Source organism: Bos mutus, chromosome 28 (assembly GCF_027580195.1).
Source record: "Bos mutus isolate GX-2022 chromosome 28, NWIPB_WYAK_1.1, whole genome shotgun sequence".
Classification (NCBI taxonomy): Eukaryota; Metazoa; Chordata; class Mammalia; order Artiodactyla; family Bovidae; genus Bos; species Bos mutus.
In genome coordinates this window covers 35,236,722-35,256,626 of record NC_091644.1, presented here as the reverse complement: position 1 = coordinate 35,256,626, position 19,905 = coordinate 35,236,722, and the positions used below count along the sequence as shown (strand labels likewise).

At 36.7% G+C, this 19,905-nt stretch overlaps 1 protein-coding gene across 1 annotated transcript in view; it reads left to right on the top strand.

Moving 5' to 3' along the window:
* Positions 1–19,905, top strand: part of RYR2 (ryanodine receptor 2) — an 819,609-nt gene that overhangs the window by 705,455 nt on the left and 94,249 nt on the right. The window contains exons 80-82 of the mRNA XM_070364567.1: positions 4,443–4,496; positions 5,741–5,764; positions 19,323–19,422. Of these exons, the coding sequence (XP_070220668.1) occupies positions 4,443–4,496; positions 5,741–5,764; positions 19,323–19,422 (178 nt within the window). The remainder of the gene's footprint in view (positions 1–4,442; positions 4,497–5,740; positions 5,765–19,322; positions 19,423–19,905) is intronic.

The window sequence follows — 19,905 nt, the reverse complement described above, 5'->3', positions numbered from 1 at the left end:
TTTGGTGGTTAAGTCTGAAGCAAACCCCTGACGAGTAGTTCTGCACTTTCTCTTGTTATTACTACAGTTTCTGCACTAAATCATAACTTAGTATTCCTTGTTCTCCTTCCTTTGGCTGTATGTTTAAAATTCATTTTAAATCTTTGTATTCTTCAGGCCACGCTTTATTTTAAACCTTGTGTTAATGTGTTTTGTTTTGTTTTGTTTTAATCTTCCCTACACCCTCTTTCTATCGTATGTATTTGTTCTTGTGAACATCTTGGAAAATTTCCAGTTCATCCACGTTGGTTTGCTGTTGCCCTTTCGTTTTCTCCTCATTGTGATCACTCGTGCTTGATTCTCAGAATGTCTCTTTATATCCCAGCATCCCTTCTAAACTCTCTGAAGCCGTTCTGTCCAAATGGACTGCTTTTACCAGTTTAAACAAGATAACCATGTGGAAGTCTCTAGAATAATAACATCATAAAGTAAACACTCTTTTGAGTTTCTGGCTAACAAAAACTTTGTCTCTTCTTGCTCTTACTAATTTATTGGAAGATACACATTAAGTTATGCCCAGTGTTTCGTTCTTCATTGGTTAAAATTATAAAATGCAAGGGTCACTTTGTTATGAAAGTTCTCTCTTCTACCTCATCCAAATCCATCCAAAATGGATTTCAGTTTGAAATTCAACCTGAAAATTTCTTTTTGCATCCTCTGTCTTCTGAGGAGTGACATAATCAGGAAGGCAAGTGAAAAAGATATGAAATGTCCTTGTTTTGCAGAATGAAATTTCCAGCAGATGGTGGTGGTGAGAAGTACCCCATGTAAACTTTATGCTTATGAATTCTCATTGCTGGTTTTGAGTTTTGCTCTAGATATCTGAATGGTCTGAAGACGTATCTTCTATTTTGGTTCTAATTTTTTTCTTCAAATTCTCTGTGTCATGCTTCTGCCCCATTATGTATGGATTTTATTTACTTTTGTTTCCTTTCTGGCATACAGGATCACTCTTCCTTGCCTAGAAATGATCAGTTTGATCCAGAAAATTGAGTCCTGTATTTCAGGACCATCTAATACAACCTACAGTTTATCTAGCATTATCATATTACGTGGATGCAATTTGCTGTTGAAAAACTTATCTCCTATGCCTGTAAATCTTTCAGTTTCTCTTAAGTACATTAAAAAGTGCTAGACATCTGCTGTAGTTTTCTTGTGGCTCCCATGCCAATCAGTACAAGTTTAGCTTATGGATTTGTTGAATTCTGTAGTTCAAGCTTAATAGATTATTTTTCATTACAAATTTTAACCTTTTTAAAAGCAAATCTCACTACATTTTCTTAAAAAAAAAAAAAAAAAAAACTAAACGGTTTATGATACTCTTTACAAAGGATTGTTTTGAAATACCTGTCATCTAAGAGTCCCAAATTTCTCTGTATAAGAGCAAACACATCTTTTACTAAATGCCAACTTCTCTAAATGTATTCTTCAACTCACACCTTATTCATACCCAGTATTTCTGAAAGTAACAAAATACATATAGGAGATGATGTGTTTGAGAGAAGGTACAACTTTATATCCTTAAGAGATGTTTTGTATTCATATTCTCATTTGCTTAAATAGTATTCATATTTGTTCAGTTCAGTTCAGTCGCTCAGTTGTGTCTCACTCTTTGTGACCCCATGGACTGCAGCACGCCAGGCCTCCCTGTCCATCACCAACTCCTGGAGTTTACTCAAACTCATGTCCATTGAGTAGGTGATGCCATCCAACTATCTCATCCTCTGTCGTCCCCTTCTCCTCCCACCTTCAGTCTTTCCCAGCACCAGGGTCTTTTCCAATGAATAAGTTCTTCACATCTGGTGTTCAGTACTTCACATCAAAGTATTGAAATTTCAGCCTCAGCATCAGTCCTTCCAATGAACACCCAGGACTGGTCTCCTTTAGGACGAACTAGTTGGATCTCCTTGCAGTCCAAGGGACTCTCAAGAGTCTTCTCCAACACCACAGTTCAAAAACATTAATTCTTTGGTGCTCAGCTTTCTTTATAGTCCAACTCTCACATCCATACATGACTACTGGAAAAACCATAGCTTTGAGTAGACAGATCTTTGTTGGTGAAGTAATGTCTCTGCTTTTTAATATGCTGTCTAGGTTGGTCAAAACTTTTCTTCCAAGGAGCAAGTGTCTTCTAATTTCATGGCTACAATCACTATCTGCAGTGATTTTGTAGCCCCAAAAAAGAAAGTCTGTCACCATTTCCACTGTTTTCCCACCTATTTGCCATGAAGTGATGAGACCAGATGCCATGATCTTCATTTTCTGAATGTTGAGTTTTAAGCCAACTGCTTCACTCTCCTCTTTCACTTTCATCAAGAGGCTCTTTAGTTCTTCTTTGCTTTCTGCCATAAGGGTGGTATCATCTGTATATCGGAGGTTAATGATATTTCTCCCAGCAATCTTGATTTCAGCTGGTGCTTCATCCAGTCCAGCATTTCTCATGATGAACTCTGCATATAAGTTAAATAAGCATGGTGACAATATTCAACCTTGACATACTCCTTTCCCTATTTGGAACCAGTCTGTGGTTCCATGTCCAGTTCTAACTGTTGCTTCCTGACCTGCATACAGATTTCTCAGGAGGCAGGTTAAGTGTTCTGGTATTCCCATCTCTTGAAGAATTTTCCACAGTTTGTTTTGATCCACACAGTCAAAGGCTTTGGCATAGTCAATAAAGCAGAAATAGATGTTTTTCTGGAACTCTTTTGCTTTTTCCATGAGCCAGCGGATGTTGGCAATTTGATCTGTGGTTCCTCTGCCTTTTCTAAATCCAGCATGAACGTCTGGAAGTTCACTGTTCAAGTACTGTTTGAAGCCTGGCTTGGAGAATTTTGAGCATTACTTGCTAGCATCTGAGACGAGTGCAATTGTGTAGTTTGAGCCTTCTTTGGCATTGCCTTTCTTTGGGATTAGAATGAAAGCTGACCTTTCCCAGTCCTGTGGCCACTGCTGAGTTTTCCAAATTTGCTGGCATATTGAGTGCAGCACTTTCACAGCATCATCTTTTAGGATTTGAAATAGTTCAACTGGAATTCCATCACGTCCCCTAGCTTTGTTCATAGTGATGCTTCCTAAGGCTCATTTGTCTTCTTCACATTCCAGGATGTCCGGCTCTATCATGTCTAATCATGATAACCATCATGATTATCTAGGTTGTGAAGATCTTTTTTATATAGTTCTTCTGTGTATTCTTGTCATGTCTTAATAGCTTCTGCTTCTGTTCGGTGCAATACCATTTCTGTCCTTTATTGTGCCTATCTTTGCATGAAAAGTTCCCAAATATCCTAATTATCTTAAAGAGATCTCTAGTGCTTCCCATTCTATTGTTTTCCTCTATTTCTTTGCACTGATCACTGAGGAAAGCTTTCTTATCTCTCCTTGCTATTCTTTGGAACTCTGCATTCAAATGCATATATCTGTCCTTTTTTCCTTGGCCTTTCGCTTCTCTTCTTTTCATAGCTATTTGTCAGTCCTTGTCAGACAACTATTTTACTTTTTTGCATTTGTTTTTCCTGGGGATGGTCTTGATCACTTGCCTCCTGTACAGTGTTAGGAACTTCTGTCCATATGTTAAATCATGTGATCCTGTTAGGAATCTTGTTACTGTTTTTATTATTTACACTTTAATTATGAGAAAACAGAGACTCAGAAAGGTAAAGGAACTTGCCCTAGACTAAACAGCTCTTAAATGGCAGCATCAAAATTTGAATTGGGCACTCTGCATCCTCAGGGCATGTTCCTAACCACCGCACAGCTCTTCTTCCTTAGTAACCAGAACTCTCAGCTGTGGGAATTAATTAAGAATATATGCACAGCTCCTTTATTATTTCTGGAAAAATAAAATAATTCAATGGTCAGTTTTATAATTTTTCTGTAAACGAAGGATGTTGGTAGCAGTTGGAATTTTACTTTCCTCCTATAGACCAAATATAACAAAAAATGAATTTATCAAAAAAAATAGATTACAAGATTCACTTTAATTAATAGACAGACACTGCTTTCTGTTAATTTTAATTCGTAGCTATTAAATATGTTTGTATTAACACATTGTAATGGAAGCATAAAAGAGGAGAAAACAGTGATGTTGTCTAAGGTTTGTAACTTGATTTCAACAAGGAAAATGCATGAATAAGTAGTATGTACAGTATGATACAGACCTCATAAGTATCTCTATGATATATATAAAATTGATGATTTAGTATTTGCACAGTATAGTTTTCTTTTAGTTCACAAATTCATTGATCATGTCATGTAAGCTTATTACATATAATGAATATATTCAAATAATATTGATAAAGTAACACAAGTGATTTATTATTCTGTGCTAATTCATTTATATTTTCTGTCTCAGCATATTCTTATCATGTTGACCTTTTCTCAATTTTTTTTTTTACATGTATCAGAGTTGTCATGATGAGGAAGATGATGATGGGGAAGAGGAAGTGAAGAGTTTTGAAGTAAGATGGATCTTTCACTTTTGTCTTTTATCTATGTTGAAACATTGTTTCATAGCTTATAACTGACATTTATGTTTCTTGCTTCATGGCTTATTGCAGCTTATTGTGTCAAGGAACTGCATGTCAGAAGCTGGATGGACAAATTTGAGTCCTAACATTTGCTGAAGTTAAGGCCAAGGAACGTAGGCTAGTTAAAGAATTAAAGAAAGCCCATATGTTCAGGATGAGTGTTCCTGAGAGCCCTTGGAGATGAGGTTGCTTCGCATTGTTCTCATCTCGGTGAAGGATGGGGTCTGAAATTTCCAGCAGCCATGGGAGAAAAATATTTATGGAAGAGCAACCCAACATCAAGTTTCTAATTAAAGCCTTGGTGTGAACTCTTTTCTGAATCAATGAAGTCCGAAAGATTTGGCCTCTTTCGACTTCTGCCCAGTGAGGTCACTCATTCCCTGCACATATGTAAATGGTGGCACGCAGTCTGCTTGCATGAGGCAGGATTGCATCTATTCCTAGAATTATGCTCTATTACATGATTTTCCCTCAAACCTTCTCAGCTTTTAAATTTCCTATACTTTGAAATATTGCTCAATATTCTTTAGCCAAAAAGAAAGCAAATATTATTTCCCCCCTTGGCTTAGGCTGCACTTTTTTTTTTAATATATATATCTAAGAAAGACTAGCTGTTGCTAACTACCACTCTCCTTATTTATTTGTTTTTTTTAATTTTCAAAAAGAAATTAAATGAAATAGAGTAGACCCTTTTTTTGTTTTTTTTTTCCTGCTTTTAATTTACGTGTCTGTTTTGAGCTGAAAGTTTGGAAATATATTAGTAGCCAGCTGTAAGTCTTTAATTAAAGTGGACCCACAGAAAACGTGTAGGTGAGGAGTAGATACCGAATAGGACTCCTTTCTGGAACAACTGGAAGAGAGCATCCCTGTGGCATTGCGTCCCTGAAGTCATTGTGCAAAAAAAAATGCTAGAACAGGCTAGTTTGAGAATCACCCATGACTATTGCTGGCTGAGAAAAAATGCCTTAAGATTCATTTCCTAGATAACACTATAATCTTTTCTAATGTATGTGTGTTCTAGTCTCAATAAGATAAGAAACTGAGCTAAATTAGAATGAGCTGTGAGCGGCAAGTCATACTATTTTTCTGAAGTGCACACCATATATACTCTTATCGGTTGTCTTCCGAGCAATTGTTTATTGCGATTTTGCTTCTTGTCCTCATCCTTCCTTAAGGTCACAGGATCCCAACGCAGCAAGGTAAAACTATATATATGTGTGTATTTGTCTGGGTCTGAGTTTCAGTTTCTCGTGACATTTACCTTTGTTAGACCCAACATCTTGGATTCTTTTGTTTAAAAAAAAAAAAAAGATCTCGCAATCTTTGTACCAAGTTTGTAGCTCCAATGCAATTGGTCTCTTCAGTATCCCTTCCTTGACATAAGTTTATTCTTCTTGCAATTTAAATGACTCATAATTTGAAATTTTATCCTCCATGTTGCATTTGAACTGAGTACTGTGCTGAGATGAAAAAGTCTACCCTTTAGGTGATTAAATTTTAGCTGGTGACTTTTCATTGTAACATTTCATGCCTTATCCCTTTTGAGAGTTTTTATACTGGTCTCATTTCTAGAAAAGAGATATGATATATGGTACTGCTGGTGGAATTAGACATAATCTTCTTTTCCTTTGTGCTAGAAATACCTTCAACTGGTAATTAGAGAGGATATTCCATGATTTCAGAGTTGACTTAGTATTTCCTTATAGGAAAGAGCTAGATGACCTTTTCTATCTCTGAATATTCTGAAGAGCTAAGTGTGTGGAAAGTTTGCTAAGAGAAAATATTTTAGAATCACAAAAATTTGCCTTTCATTTGAACCCTGTTAAGCTTACATTTTATTTTCATGAGACTGTTTAGTCAGAAAATCGGTCATGCTGCTGCTACTGCTGCTAAGTCGCATCAGTCATGTCCAACTCTGTGTGACCCGATAGACGGCAGCCCACCAGGCTCCCTCATCCCTGGGATTCTCCAGGCAAGAACACTGGAGTGGGTTGCCATTTCCTTCTCCAATGCGTGAAAGTGAAAAGTGAAAGTGAAGTCGCTCAGTCTTGTCTGACTCTCAGGGACCCCATGGATTGTAGCCTACCAGGCTCCTCTGTCCATGGGATTCTCCAGGCAAGAGTACTGGAGTGGGTTGCCATTGCCTTCTCCGATTATCGGTCATAAACATCCCAAAAAGAAAATGCCTATAATGACTTTAGTTAAAGAAAAGAAAAAAAAAAACTTTTCTGAGTGTAGAGTGTCCTTTTTTGCCTTCTATTTTATAAAGTGAACTATTGCTGTTAAAGTGAATTTAGAATGTCATAAAGAATCTATTTTTAAGAAACAAATTATAATGTTTTTTTACTCACTTATATTTGGAGAAATATATTGTTATATCATTTTAAAATTTGACTTCATGCAGATGCTACTAGATTTAGCTCCAATCAAATGGATATAATTTAATGGCATATAATATGCATAAAATTATCAGTAGGTATAATGGATATAATCCTGATTTGGTGGATTTTTATAGTTTTATCACTGATGATCTCAGAATTCCTGTGACTTGTTGAGGGTTGGAAAATATGAAGGGACCTCTTAACATTCACCAAAGATTTGATTTCATTAGACACCATTGCAGTTCATGCCCCAGAGTATATATTGACATCCATGGAGTGGGGGTGGATAAGGAAGGCTGGGATAAGAAAGTGTTGCTGGTTAAGAAAACCATTTTACTCTGAACAGGAATGTAGTTTCAGGAAGAACTAAAAGCAAATACAATTTGGTAAATAGGATCAAATTTGCTGACATTAGAAAGGTTCCCTATTCAGAAAAAAAAAGTCTGGAAATAACTGGTAGTGGAATCTTAGCATTTAGAGTGTAGGATTCAGGTCATACTGAGAACAAGAAATCAGGAGACTGTGGAGCCCCACCTGGGAGAATGGGCTACATGCCATGGATTTAGGATGTTGGGAGAGAAGCTCACATAATGGTGAAACCTGGTAATTAATCCCCCCAAAGGAGCTAGAGGCCACCAGATATGACTGTCCCAGCAGAAGAGAGGATTTTAAAGTTACTGGTGGTTGCCATATATTCATATACATAACACAATAGACAAGATTTGGAAATTTTCACTTGGTAACCAGTGCTTTACTCATTCTTCATGTAATTTTGTACTGTAATCATTTATGCCTAATATGTGTAACAATCTATTTGTAAAATATATACTATGTAAGTAAACAGCCTGAACTCTTCCCAAGTTGAAAATAGAGGATCATGGTTTTCAGAGAGTTGACAGAGTCAACAACCTATGAAGATAATTTTGTCTGAAATTGACTCTCTGATACAAATAACACAACTGAAAAAATTTGGCCAGACAACTGAATTACTACTTTCTCTTTATAAATTTAGTAACGTCCTAGACTTTTTACATTGAGATGTCTGGTTGGCTAACATCATTTAGCTATAGTCAGATAGTGGAATTTTTCATCTAAGTTATAATGAATTTGAAAGGTCATTTGGTAGTTTCAGTAATTCTTTAAACAAATTATATTAAATAAATCTGGGAATAACATAGTGTGTGTGATTATTGAATTTTATCCCAATAACTGGCTGATTATTAATATTTGCTGTACTTTCTACTTAAATTCTCTGTCTACAAAGATACTGAGAAGAAGAAAGAAGTAGATTAAAAAGGTAGCATTATAAGGAAAATTTCCATGAGGAATAAAGTAAACTAAATAAAGCTCAAGAAACATGGAAAACAAGGAGTAGAGGCTAAAGTGCCTGGTATTAGCCAGCCCTTTTCTTCCGTCACATGTGTTTTACTGATGAGATCCTGTTAAAACTTGCCTGATTTAAGTTGATAATTTAATTCCCAGCTTAATCTGTAATATATGTATATTTACCTACAACTAATTATTAAAAATTTTATTGCATAATTAGTAGTTATATATTTCTTTGACTTCAGGCTATTTTAATATTAAAACTATAAAAGTGAAAATGAAAGTGAGTGAAGTCGCTCAGTCGTGTCCGACTCTTCGCGACCCCATGGACTGCAGCCCACCAGGCTCCTCTGTCCATGGGATTTTCTAAGCAAGAGTCCTGGAATGGGGTGCCATCGCCTTCTCCAAAAACTATACAAAGGGATAGTTAAATCTGATAAAGAAGCCAGTATTAACTGAAAGGAAAGAAATGTTTCAGCAATGACCCAGAGTGTTAATTACTACAGTCCAGAGCTTTTCTGACCTTTGAATTTTTCATAAGCGAAACACATAATAATAAGAAATAATAATGTTTCAAGTCAAGTAACTTTTCTGAGCATGACGGGTTTTTCTCACCTAGAACAACAAGAAACTTTGGTAACAGAGCAGACCACATTTTTAAATTAAGATTTTTCAAAACATACAGAAACATTGTTCCAATGGTTACTTCTCCTATTACCATTCTTTCAAATCTGAGGGTGCAGCGTTCAGTGATAATTCAATGAAGGCATTTCTGTGGAATGTTAAGTGCTATAATATAGATTTATTAGTTATGGAAAAACCTAGATTAATGACAGTGAAGCTTAAGTAATCTAGAGGAATGGACCATTAACTCGCTTTCTAGACCATCTTTCTCAAGTACAATATTAAGCAAGTTGCATCATCCTTTGGCAAATGCCCAGTTTCTACTTCACAGATGAATTCTCTGGTGAGTCCCTGAGGTCCTATTATTCTGTACTGTTGATTAAGGAGAATTCCTTGTGTCTTCAGTGCCAAATATGGCTGTGGCAGAGTTGATATTCTGTAATAAAAATTTAGATTAATCTGTGTTTTCTCCCTGATGGGCCTCAGATATAACTAAAGCGAAATCATACCCACCCAATACTTAGAGCAATACCCAGCTCACATTCCAAAGAATGTATGATTACATGTGGAGGAATCAATTTAGGTCTAAAATGTCTTAAGGACCGATGTTGTATAGCTAAATACCATGATAAAAACACTTTTATTTGGCCCCTCCAATGATTCTAATTTTGAATAGAATTCATTTTGGGGGTAAGGAATTGACTATAAGATGTTCCCTTTCCAATAGCTACTCATAATTTAATCTCTGAAGGGCTTATTTACTCCTGTTTATAAGAGCACAGTAATTTAAATTATAATAACTTCATGAATCTTAACCAAAGAGAACTATTAAATATTTTAAAAATTGAGATACATCTATGGTTATAAAACATGGAAATAATTATCTCTTTTATTAAGAAAGTTTATACTTCTTTAGTTTCTTCCTCAGAAGCTCTGTGGTATCAACATATGGACTCTAGAGTGTTGAGTTGCTGTCATACTGTTGAACGGTTGAAGGGAAAGGGGGAAGGAATTATCATGGCCAGTGTTCTCTAATACTCATGCTTATTGTTGCAGTCTGCCAACTCCATTTTTATATACTGAAATTGTTGATCTCAAGTAATACCCTCCCATCTTAGCCCAGGTTCTGTAGAAAACAGAGCAAAGAGGTTATTTGCTAGCACTTTGTTGGAGTTGTTAACAGTCTTAGGGAAGTAAGGGTGAGGAAAGAGAGAACTGATACTTGGAGGCAGAGAGAACACAGTGATGCATTCTTGAGCTGACTAGTTAACCACAGCAAACCAGCAGTATAGCTATTTGCTTGGTTGTGTTAGATGGCCCTGAAGAAGCCATATGCATCATGGAATGGTACTTCCTGGGCAAAAGGGGGCACTTCTGGTCACAGGGTGTTAATTTGTTCATTTATCTCCTGATATTAATCAGCTCTTCCAGAAGGCAGACCCCTGGGGAAACCAGAACCAACTTGGGTTCAACCTCTTGGGTGTCCAGGCACTGCTGTCTCTCCATTTCCATCAGTATGTGGTCTCCTTAGACAGTGGTCATGGTGCTAAGAGTTAGCTTTCATAAACGAATAACTGGTACAAACTGTTTCTAGGGCCACTGTACTTCAGAAGCAAGACAAATTGCTAAGACTTAGAGAGAAGGGGGTTTAGGGTAGGCTAGAGTACTGGTCCTGATACAAGGAAAATTCCCCCAAAGCACAGTCCTCTAAATTGTATATGTTAATTTATACACACGAATGTGTAGCCCTAAAGAGCCTATGATATGTAGACAACACATATTTAAACATCTAATTGTGCAGCTAATTGTGCATTTGATATGCACAATAATTTGACTTCATGTGCTATTGTTTTTAAAAATAATCCCAGTTGAGACTGACATGTGTACACTGTTATATTTAAAATAGATAACCAACAAGGACCTACTATACAGCACAGGGAACTCTGCTCAATATTCTGTAATAACCTAAATGAAAAAAAGAATTTTAAAAAGAATAGATAATGTATAACTGAATCACTTTGCTGTATACCTGAAACTAACACAACATGATTAATCCACTATGCTCTAATATCACATAAAATAAAATAATAATAATCGTAATCTCAGTTGAAGCTTATGCTTGACCACGTTATGTACAGGGAATGAGATACAGCAGAATCATTAAGAGCATAGACACTTGAATGGACCACCTGTGTTTGAACCCAGCTCCACCATATGGATATGTAATCTTAAGTCTCAATTTGCCTATCTATAAAATGGAGCTAATTAAGGTCTCTACTTCATAGGATTGTGATGAGGATTAAGTTAATTTATATACATATTCCACTCAGAACATTGCATATCACATAGCAAGCTCTAAGTATTTGCTATTATCATATATCATTGTATTTCCTTTTAGAATTCCCTTTAAAGAATTTCCCTTCTTTACTAAAATCAAGCCAGAGAAGTCCACAGAGGAAATTTTTCAGCATAGTGAGTGCAGAACCTCATAAGGTAGGAGATCTGGGTTCTCATCTGGATGCTAACCAGATGACCTTCAGCAGGTCATATTTAATTGCCTCAGCGTTTTCATCTTTGGACTGAAAGCTTTGAGCTATTTTCTAAGGGGTAATATCCACCTTTAAAACTGTCTGATTTGCTGGTTTTGCAGAAGTTCTTTTCATTTTTCAGGACAATTTCAAAACTCTTATAGATTTCTAGGTGCATAAATACCAATTAGAAGCATGCAAATTTTGATTATTTTTCTTCTGATCTTTTCTGAAGGAATGAAAAAGAAAAACTCCATTTTTTTTTAGTGTAGGGATTTCACAATAAAAATGATTTATAGGAAATGTCTAGCTTCTGTACATGTATATGTATCTCTATCACTTCCTAGCTTGTTATTTAAAATACCACATAATTATACCTAATACAGTTAGATAAAGGAAAAAATGTATTGGGAGATGGAAAGCATTTAGGGGTCTTCTAAGAATATGAGTAATCCAGAAGTTCATGCCACAGTGTTGCTAATTTGCTGCAGGTTGTTAGTACTACTGATGCCAGGGTTTCTAGGAGTCAACATAAAACCATATAAATGTAAAAATTTGCTTTATCAATAAAATACAGAGACAATCTTCTTGTTTCAGGAAAAAAAAAAAAAAAAAAAAGAATACCTGAAGCATTTTTCTTCCGGAGGACCTTCTTGGGAATAACAATGTGTGATATAATGAAAAAGGTCCTTGGTAATTCAGTAAATGTAATTATTTGAGAATTAATACAATAAAGTCCAGGTGTATAGATGCCGTCATGGGATAGTTTAATGTAGAATAAGCACCAGGTGTCTTGAAGAATGGATGGTCTGTGAATCCTCAAGACAGTCTCAAGAAAAATCCTTCTCTCAGCTAAGCAGGGAACACCTGGCAGGGAATTTGAGACTGTGTCAAGTACTTAAAGTGTAGCTAAGAGTTAGTCTGGGGTGGGATTAATAACCATTTGTGAAAACTTAGAATTGTAAATATTAATACTTGAACTACTAGAATTGGGAGAGCTCAAAATCCAAATAATGAGTTGCTGTGATCATTTTATGATACAATTTCTTCTAACTGCTTCTTCTAATTATTCCAACCTTCTGGCACCTTCTCATCTAACCATTCCTTCCTGTGATTGGAGGTCATGTTGTTTAGTTGCCAAGTTGTGTCCAAGTCTTTGCAACCCCATGGACGGCAGCACGCTAGGCTTCCCTGTCCCTCACCACCTCCCCAGATTTGCCCAAGTTCATGTCCATTGAATCAGTGATGCCATCCAACTGTCTTGTCCTCTGTCACCCTCTTCTCCTTCTGCCTTCAGTCTTTCCCAGTATCAGGGTCTTTTCCAATGAGTCAGCTGTTTGCACTTATGGGAGGTCATAAGTCACCTTATTATCCTTTTTCTCTCCTTTGTCAGACACTCTTAGTAGACTGCATAGGCACTTATTCTCTGTAGTCAAGGCAGTATCCAGTGCTTTTAAGGCTTAAACAAACAAATAGGTAGATGAAGGCTGTTTTAAGTCAACATGGTACTCAGGACAAACTGCATGCCCTCTAATGATAAATCAGCATAACACTGCTAATTTGATAACCTCTGATATTAGAGTTACTCATTCTTTCCTTTCATTTTGTACTTGGTTACTGGAGCTTTTTGTTGCATATTATAAATTTGTCAATAGGATTTTGAATTAGAAAATCATTTTAACTCAGCTGGGTTTATAGCTTTAGCATAGTAGTAAAAGTCGCTCAGTCATGTCCAACTCTTTATGACCCGATGGACTAGACAGTCCATGGAATTCTCCAGGACAAAATACTGGAGTGGGTAGCCTATCCCTTCCACAGGGTATCTTCCCAACCCAGGGATGGAATACAGGCCTCCGGCGTTGTAGGCAGATTCTTTACCAGCTGAGCCACCAGGGAAGCCCAAGAATACTGGAGTGGGTAGCCTATCCCTTCTCCAGCCTGATCTTCCCAACCCAGGAATCCAACCAAGGTCTTCTGCATTGCAGGCAGATTCTTTACCAACTGAGCCCAGCATAGTATTCAGTTTAGTTGCTCAGTCGTGTCTGACTCTTAGTGACCCCATGGACTGCAGCACGCCAGGCTTCCCTGTCCATCACTAGCTCTTGGACTTTACTCAAACTCATGTCCATTGAGTTGGTGACGCCATTCAACCATCTCATCCTCTGTCGTCCCCTTCTCTTGCCTTCAGTCTTTCCCAGCATCAGGGTCTTTCCAAATGAATTAGCTCTTCACATCAGGTGGCCTTCAGCCTCAACATCAGTCCTTCCAGTGAACATTCAGGACTGATTTCCTTTAGGATGGACTAGTGGGATCTCCTTGCAGTCGAAGGGACTCTCGAGTCTTCTCCAACACCACAGTTCAAAAGCATCAATTCTTCGGCGCTCAGCTTTCTTCACAGTCCAACTCTCACATCCATACATGACTACTGGAAAAACCATAGCTTTAAGTAGACAGACCTTTGTTGGTGAAGTAATGTCTCTGCTTTTTAATATGTTGTCTAGGTTGGTCATAACTTCTTCCAAGAAGCAAGCGTCTTTTTATTTCATGGCTGCAGCCACCATCTGCAGTGATTGTGGAGCCCAAAAAGATAAAGTCTGCCACTGTTTCCCCTGTTTCTCTATTTGCCATGAAGTGATGGGACCAGATGCCATGATCTTTGTTTTCTGAACGTTGAGCTTTAAGCCAACTTCTTCACTCTCCTCTTTCACTTTCATCAAGAGGCTCTTTCGTTCTTCTTCACTTTCTGCCATAAGGGTGGTGTCATCTGCATATCTGAGGTTATTGATATTTCTCCTGGCAATCTTGATACCAGCTATGCTTCATCCAGCCCAGCATTTCTCATGATGTACTCTGAATATAAGTTAAATAAGCACAGTGACAATATACAGCCTTGATGTACTCCTTATCCTATTTGGAACCAGTCTGTTGTTCCATGTCCAGTTCTAACTGTTGCTTCCTAACCTACGTACAGATTTCTCAAGAGGCAGGTCAAGTGGTCTGATATTCCCATCTCTTTCAGAATTTTCCACAGTTTATTGTGATTCACACAGCCAAAGGTTTTGGCAGCAATAGATGTTTTTCTGGAACTCTCTTGCTTTTTCAATGATCTAGCAGATATTGGCCATTTGATCTCTGGTTCCTCTGCCTTTTGTAAAACCAGCTTGAACATCTGGAAGTTCACGGTAGTATTAATTAGTTCTAAATATGCCAAATCTAGTGAAAATGATATTCTAAGAAATGCAAGTGTATCTGATACAGGAAGAAGTAAAGCATAAAGTCTGACTTTCAGAGCCTCCCAACACATTATCTGAACTAAATTTTTCTGGTTTAGTGATTTTGTTGTCTCTGATCGTATATTGGTAAATTTTTGGTGTTTAAACAAAGTTTATTTTGGGTAAAGACACTTTTTTAAATTAAAGAGAACATTACAAACTTTTACCATCCTATTGAGAACAACTCTGGAAGATTATTGTACCATTTGATAGTTCAGCAACAAAGAGGATGTGTAGTAATGAAAGGTACAGGGAAAAAATTAAGCTGCTAAATGAATTAAAAACTACAGTTTGAGAATTATTCTTTTTTTGTGTGTGCATAATTCAACTTCATAGACCATGTACTAAAAGGAAACTAAACTTTTCACGTTACTAACTTAGTAGCTCTTCAGATAAAAGAAAATGTTTGTTAAGTTTTGGATTAATTTAGCATACTAAATGATATCACATTATTCAGTTCCATCATTCATTTATGCATTCTTGAACATCTTTAATGTGCAGGGAGCTACTGGGTATTCAGTGTATGTGTACTGGTTCGTGTTTAATATAAAAAAAACAAGCAGTGATCCTTTTCCTCATGAAGCTTTACTTCTAGAAACCTCCATGTACATTTGGTTTTTTAAAAAGTGAAAACTTAAAAATTTGGGGAACCATCCATTGTTGAGTAAAATTATAATCTTTAAGTGTTTCCCTAGCACTGGGAGTCACCCATATATGAATATGGCTAATCCATAGTTTTGGAAGCTGGAATACAGAACAGAATTAGGTGAATCTCTGGAAATGTGACTGTTACCTATCACTTTTGTTTCTTCGTTAGTCTGAGTTGGCCTGTTTATGTTGTAAACCAAACTATTAGTATTATTTCACTGCCTTTCAGTTTTGTCCTCTTAGTTATTTAATTAAATCTTCTGTATTTTGATGTTTTCTTCTTGAAATACTAAGTCTCAACATCACCTTGTAGATTATGACTACATTTAAGATGCCAAATAAGATGATTTAATATTGACTTGTAACATTACTACATTATGACTTTTTTAGAAAGGGTTCATCTCTTGGAAATTTCTCTCCACTTATAATCAGCTTTCATATTCAGTTTAAGACGAAAACATATGAAAACCTTTTCACTAGTTGCTGAAGACTTGAAAATGCAACAAAATGCAAGCCAGTAGCATGCATAGGCTATAGAATTGTTGTCCTCAAACTGTGATTTCCATGAAATCAGGAGGGTCCTTCAGAAACAGTGTGAATTTCTTTGCTGTCATCATATTTTCATCTCTATTGTGGGGATAAACTGTTTTCTCCATCAAGAAGCAAGGGATGGTATAATTTATTCTTTTTTTTTTTTTTTTTTGAGCGCCTGAGCAGTGTCAGGCGCGAGCGCCGGCCAGCGCTGGCGCTGGGTGATTACGCACTTCCCTAATTTATTCTTATCTCAATATTTTTTCTCATATAAAGCAAATTTCTGAAGAATCGAATGGCTTTTTTTTCCTTCAGATCTTTCTCCTTCCTTCCTTCCTCCCTCCCTCCCCTCCATCAAGTGCTAAAGACTTGAGCCACTCTTAAGACAAAGTGGAGGATTATTAGCAATTTTATTACAGACTTCAGTTATAGTAGAAGCAAATCTTGATGTTGAATACTTCCATTCAATGACTGTGATTTTATCATAGGTCTGAGATATGATCACCCTTGACCTTGAAAAACTCATAACAATCTTATTTAGAAAAGAGCTGATAATGCTTGGTTGCTTTTGGTGATCAGAACTTTTTGCCTAAGGGAAAATTCAAATTGTGGAGCTGTTCCTGTTTTTTTTTTTTTTTTTCCCTAACCTTCCTTTGTGACCTTGGAATAATTTAAAGACTGAAACAATAGGTTGAAGGTATAGTGCATGTATAACACCCTTAGGCAGGTCAAATGGAATTTGAAGTGGAAAGGGACAAGGAACCCTACTTTTTAAAACTATTTTTAAAAAGTAGGATTCCTTGGAGATAGATCTTTTAAAAGTATCTTACTTGGAGAAATGCTATAGTAGATACTTGCTGTTTTCCCCAAGTAAGATACTTTTAAAAGATCTGTCTCCAGTATGCTTAGAAAAGCTAATCTGCAGTAGATATAAAATGGAAGACTTTTTTCCACATAGTCCATTATTTTATTGCATGAAAACTTTCTATTTTCCCTTTCAAAGTTTTATTTTTTTATGTCATGATCAAATTTCTAATGAGATTAAATTATACATCCAGAGTTCAGTTCAGTTCAGTCACTCAGTCATGTCCAACTCTTTGCAACCCCATGGGCTGCAGCACTCCAGGCTTCCCTGTCCATCACCAACTCCTGGAGCTTTATATACCCAGAAGCAATCCTCAAAGGACAACAAAGTACAAAAATAACTAATATTAAAGATGTTCTGAAGAGAGAGCTTCCAATTCAGTCTAACAGAAGAAATTCAAAAGAGTGGTCGATCCCTCTTTATGAAATAATTTTCCCACTTCTAGATCAGCATATCTTTTTTGCTCAACATCTTTTTTTCAAATGAGTCTCATAATTTCCCCCAAAGCATTATTGTTGGAATTTATATATTATATGAGAAAAATGAGTAATCTTTGCTCAGGGAGTTAAGTTTGTAAAGAAGGCAATTTGATACCTTGTCTTTCTTGGTGCTTGTAGGGTCTACCCATCATGAGTGATTTCAGTTACTAAAGAGGATGTTGTGACTTTAGAATCTATTGTGCAAGTGGCCCTGGCAGATCTTTGGGTTGGTCTACCTACTTTTGGAGCACCAATGGCCATTGTTTTTTGTTATTGTTTTCCTCAAGAATATACAGCATGCTGGCATCTTCCATTTTCTTTGGATGTCTTGATGACTATCTTTGTATGTTCTACTAAGTCAATAGAAGAATCACTCTTTCTAGCTCCCTTGCTTCTTTAGTTGATAAAAATTATAGTGCAGTTCCTTAAGCCAATAATTTCTTATCACTGTTTTCCGGGCAAAGCCTTTCACAAAGGGAAAACTGGGAAGTAAAAGTTCCATAAATAGCTCTGGCAATGGGAGGAAAGTCAAAGATTGTTGGGTCTAAAAGGAAGAATCAAATGTTGCTCACTAATTTTATAAAACACCTGAAGAGCAGACAAAAGGGTCTTCTTTCAGTTTTTCTCAAACTGTGTTGTAATTACAGTATGATTTTGTGTGTCTGTGTGGTTTTGTTTTCGTTTTGTTTTTGACTTCACAGGAAGAGGTTTAAACATGAAGGCAAACCTTTTAGATGTTAGCATGGCTACATATAAAGCAAAGCTGCCTTTTTTTTTTCTTTTCTCTGCTTCCATTTAGGCCTATCACATAATTTAAGAAAAAATAAAATTAATCACAGGAGCTCTTATATAGTGTGAAAAAAACCCTGATCAATTTTGTTTTCGCAGCACGATATTATCAAAGATTTAAGAGACAAATTTGCCAGCCTCGGCGAGAACTCTCTGGTAACAGCATAAATGTCTGTGTTGGTTGCTTTTGATTTAAAGGTTTCTTTTTTCATTTGTTTGAGCCCATTTCTTCCCCCCCTCCTTTTAGTTTACTTTCTTTTTCATATTCTGTAACTAGCAAGCCTTCATTTTTTAAACCTCTTCCATCTTCCAGTGTCTATTTTCCGTACTTTGGATGGAAAGTTTACGGCAGCAAAGCTGTCACTCTGGCTACTTCTGCTGCAGCTCTTCCTGCTCTTAGGTCATATATGTTTTGGCCGTTGTGTTTATGGACATGATACTAATTGACTGTTTCATGTCCCATTGACTAAGCTTCTCTACCACGCCATTTGATGGACGCGCTGTCATAGGGCTCTATGCAACTTTCATTCTGCAACTTATACTGCTTGGTTCCGTCTCAATTCTCCAGCGAACTGAATAGCTCAAGTGAATGATCCTACCAGTCTTGAACTTGCTGTGCCTTTATATTTTATTTTGATTTCCTTCTGTATATTTTCAGTGGTAGTTTAAGTAGAAAAGAACAATCTCCAGCCATTGCTCTAGCAGTACCATGCAGTATCGTTTGTTACCACCTGAGAATACAAAATATAAAGGCACATTGCTTCTTTTATTCTTTGGGGGGAACTGGGGAGATCTGTTATCATAAGTTCACTACTTAGTTGAAGCCTACCTTTTTATCCATATCAGCTTTCAATTTTGCTTAAACTCCAACACGTCCTCAGTTGATGTTTTTCTGTCACTCAGTGATAACTTGCAACTCAAGCCATTTGCTGAGCAGTATCAAGTTATGGCCATGACTTGGGAGATGATTAAAAACATGACAAACTGATGCACAAATGTATCATTCAGAAAGTGCAAGTTTCAATGATGAAGTATAGTACTTCAAAAGTATCATACAGGCTTTGGACTAATCCAGTCATTAAAATTAAGAAAATTCATCCTGATAAACAAGTACCAAAAGTCTATCACAAGAAATATAAAGGGAAAAATCAAGAGCTGACTATGTTAACATCTGTTGAATAACATTGTTGGTGTTGAAATGGTCCATAATGTTGTCATAGAGCCCATACATGAAGAGATGATGAAAATATGGTTTATAGAAAGCTACTCTGCTTAATGATAGTCGCAACATAAATGGTTGGGATTTGTGTTCAGGAAAAAGAAATGGAAAAGCAAAAGCTTCTATACCAACAAGCCAGGCTCCATGACCGCGGTGCTGCTGAGATGGTGCTGCAGACCATCAGTGCCAGCAAAGGTGAGGCTCATTACCCTACCTTGGAAGGGTTGATTCTTCAGATTTTCCTGGGAGCTCCCTTATTTGTATTATACTGATATATTTAATCCCTGAATTTCATGTTTATGATGAAGTCAGGTGAATTCATAAAGGCCAACTCTCTTTTGCCCAATCCAATGTTAATTATTTTCAATCAGAGTCTTACTGAAAGATCTATTTTGTTTCTGTTCATTAAGTTTTGGAAATTATATTGGGACACAATGCTAACAAACTGATCAGGTAAATCAGGGGTGGGCAAACAGTTTCTGTGAGAGGCCAGGTAGTAAATATTTTCAGTTTTTCAAGCCATTGGGGTCTCAGGGGCAACTCTTCAACTCTGCCATAGTGTCTGCCATCTAGAGATAATGTGTGGCCTTGTTTCAGTAAAACTTTATTTACAAAAATAGGTGCCAAGCTGGATGTGGCCCTCAGGACCCTTGATATAAATGTTTAGATTTTTAACGT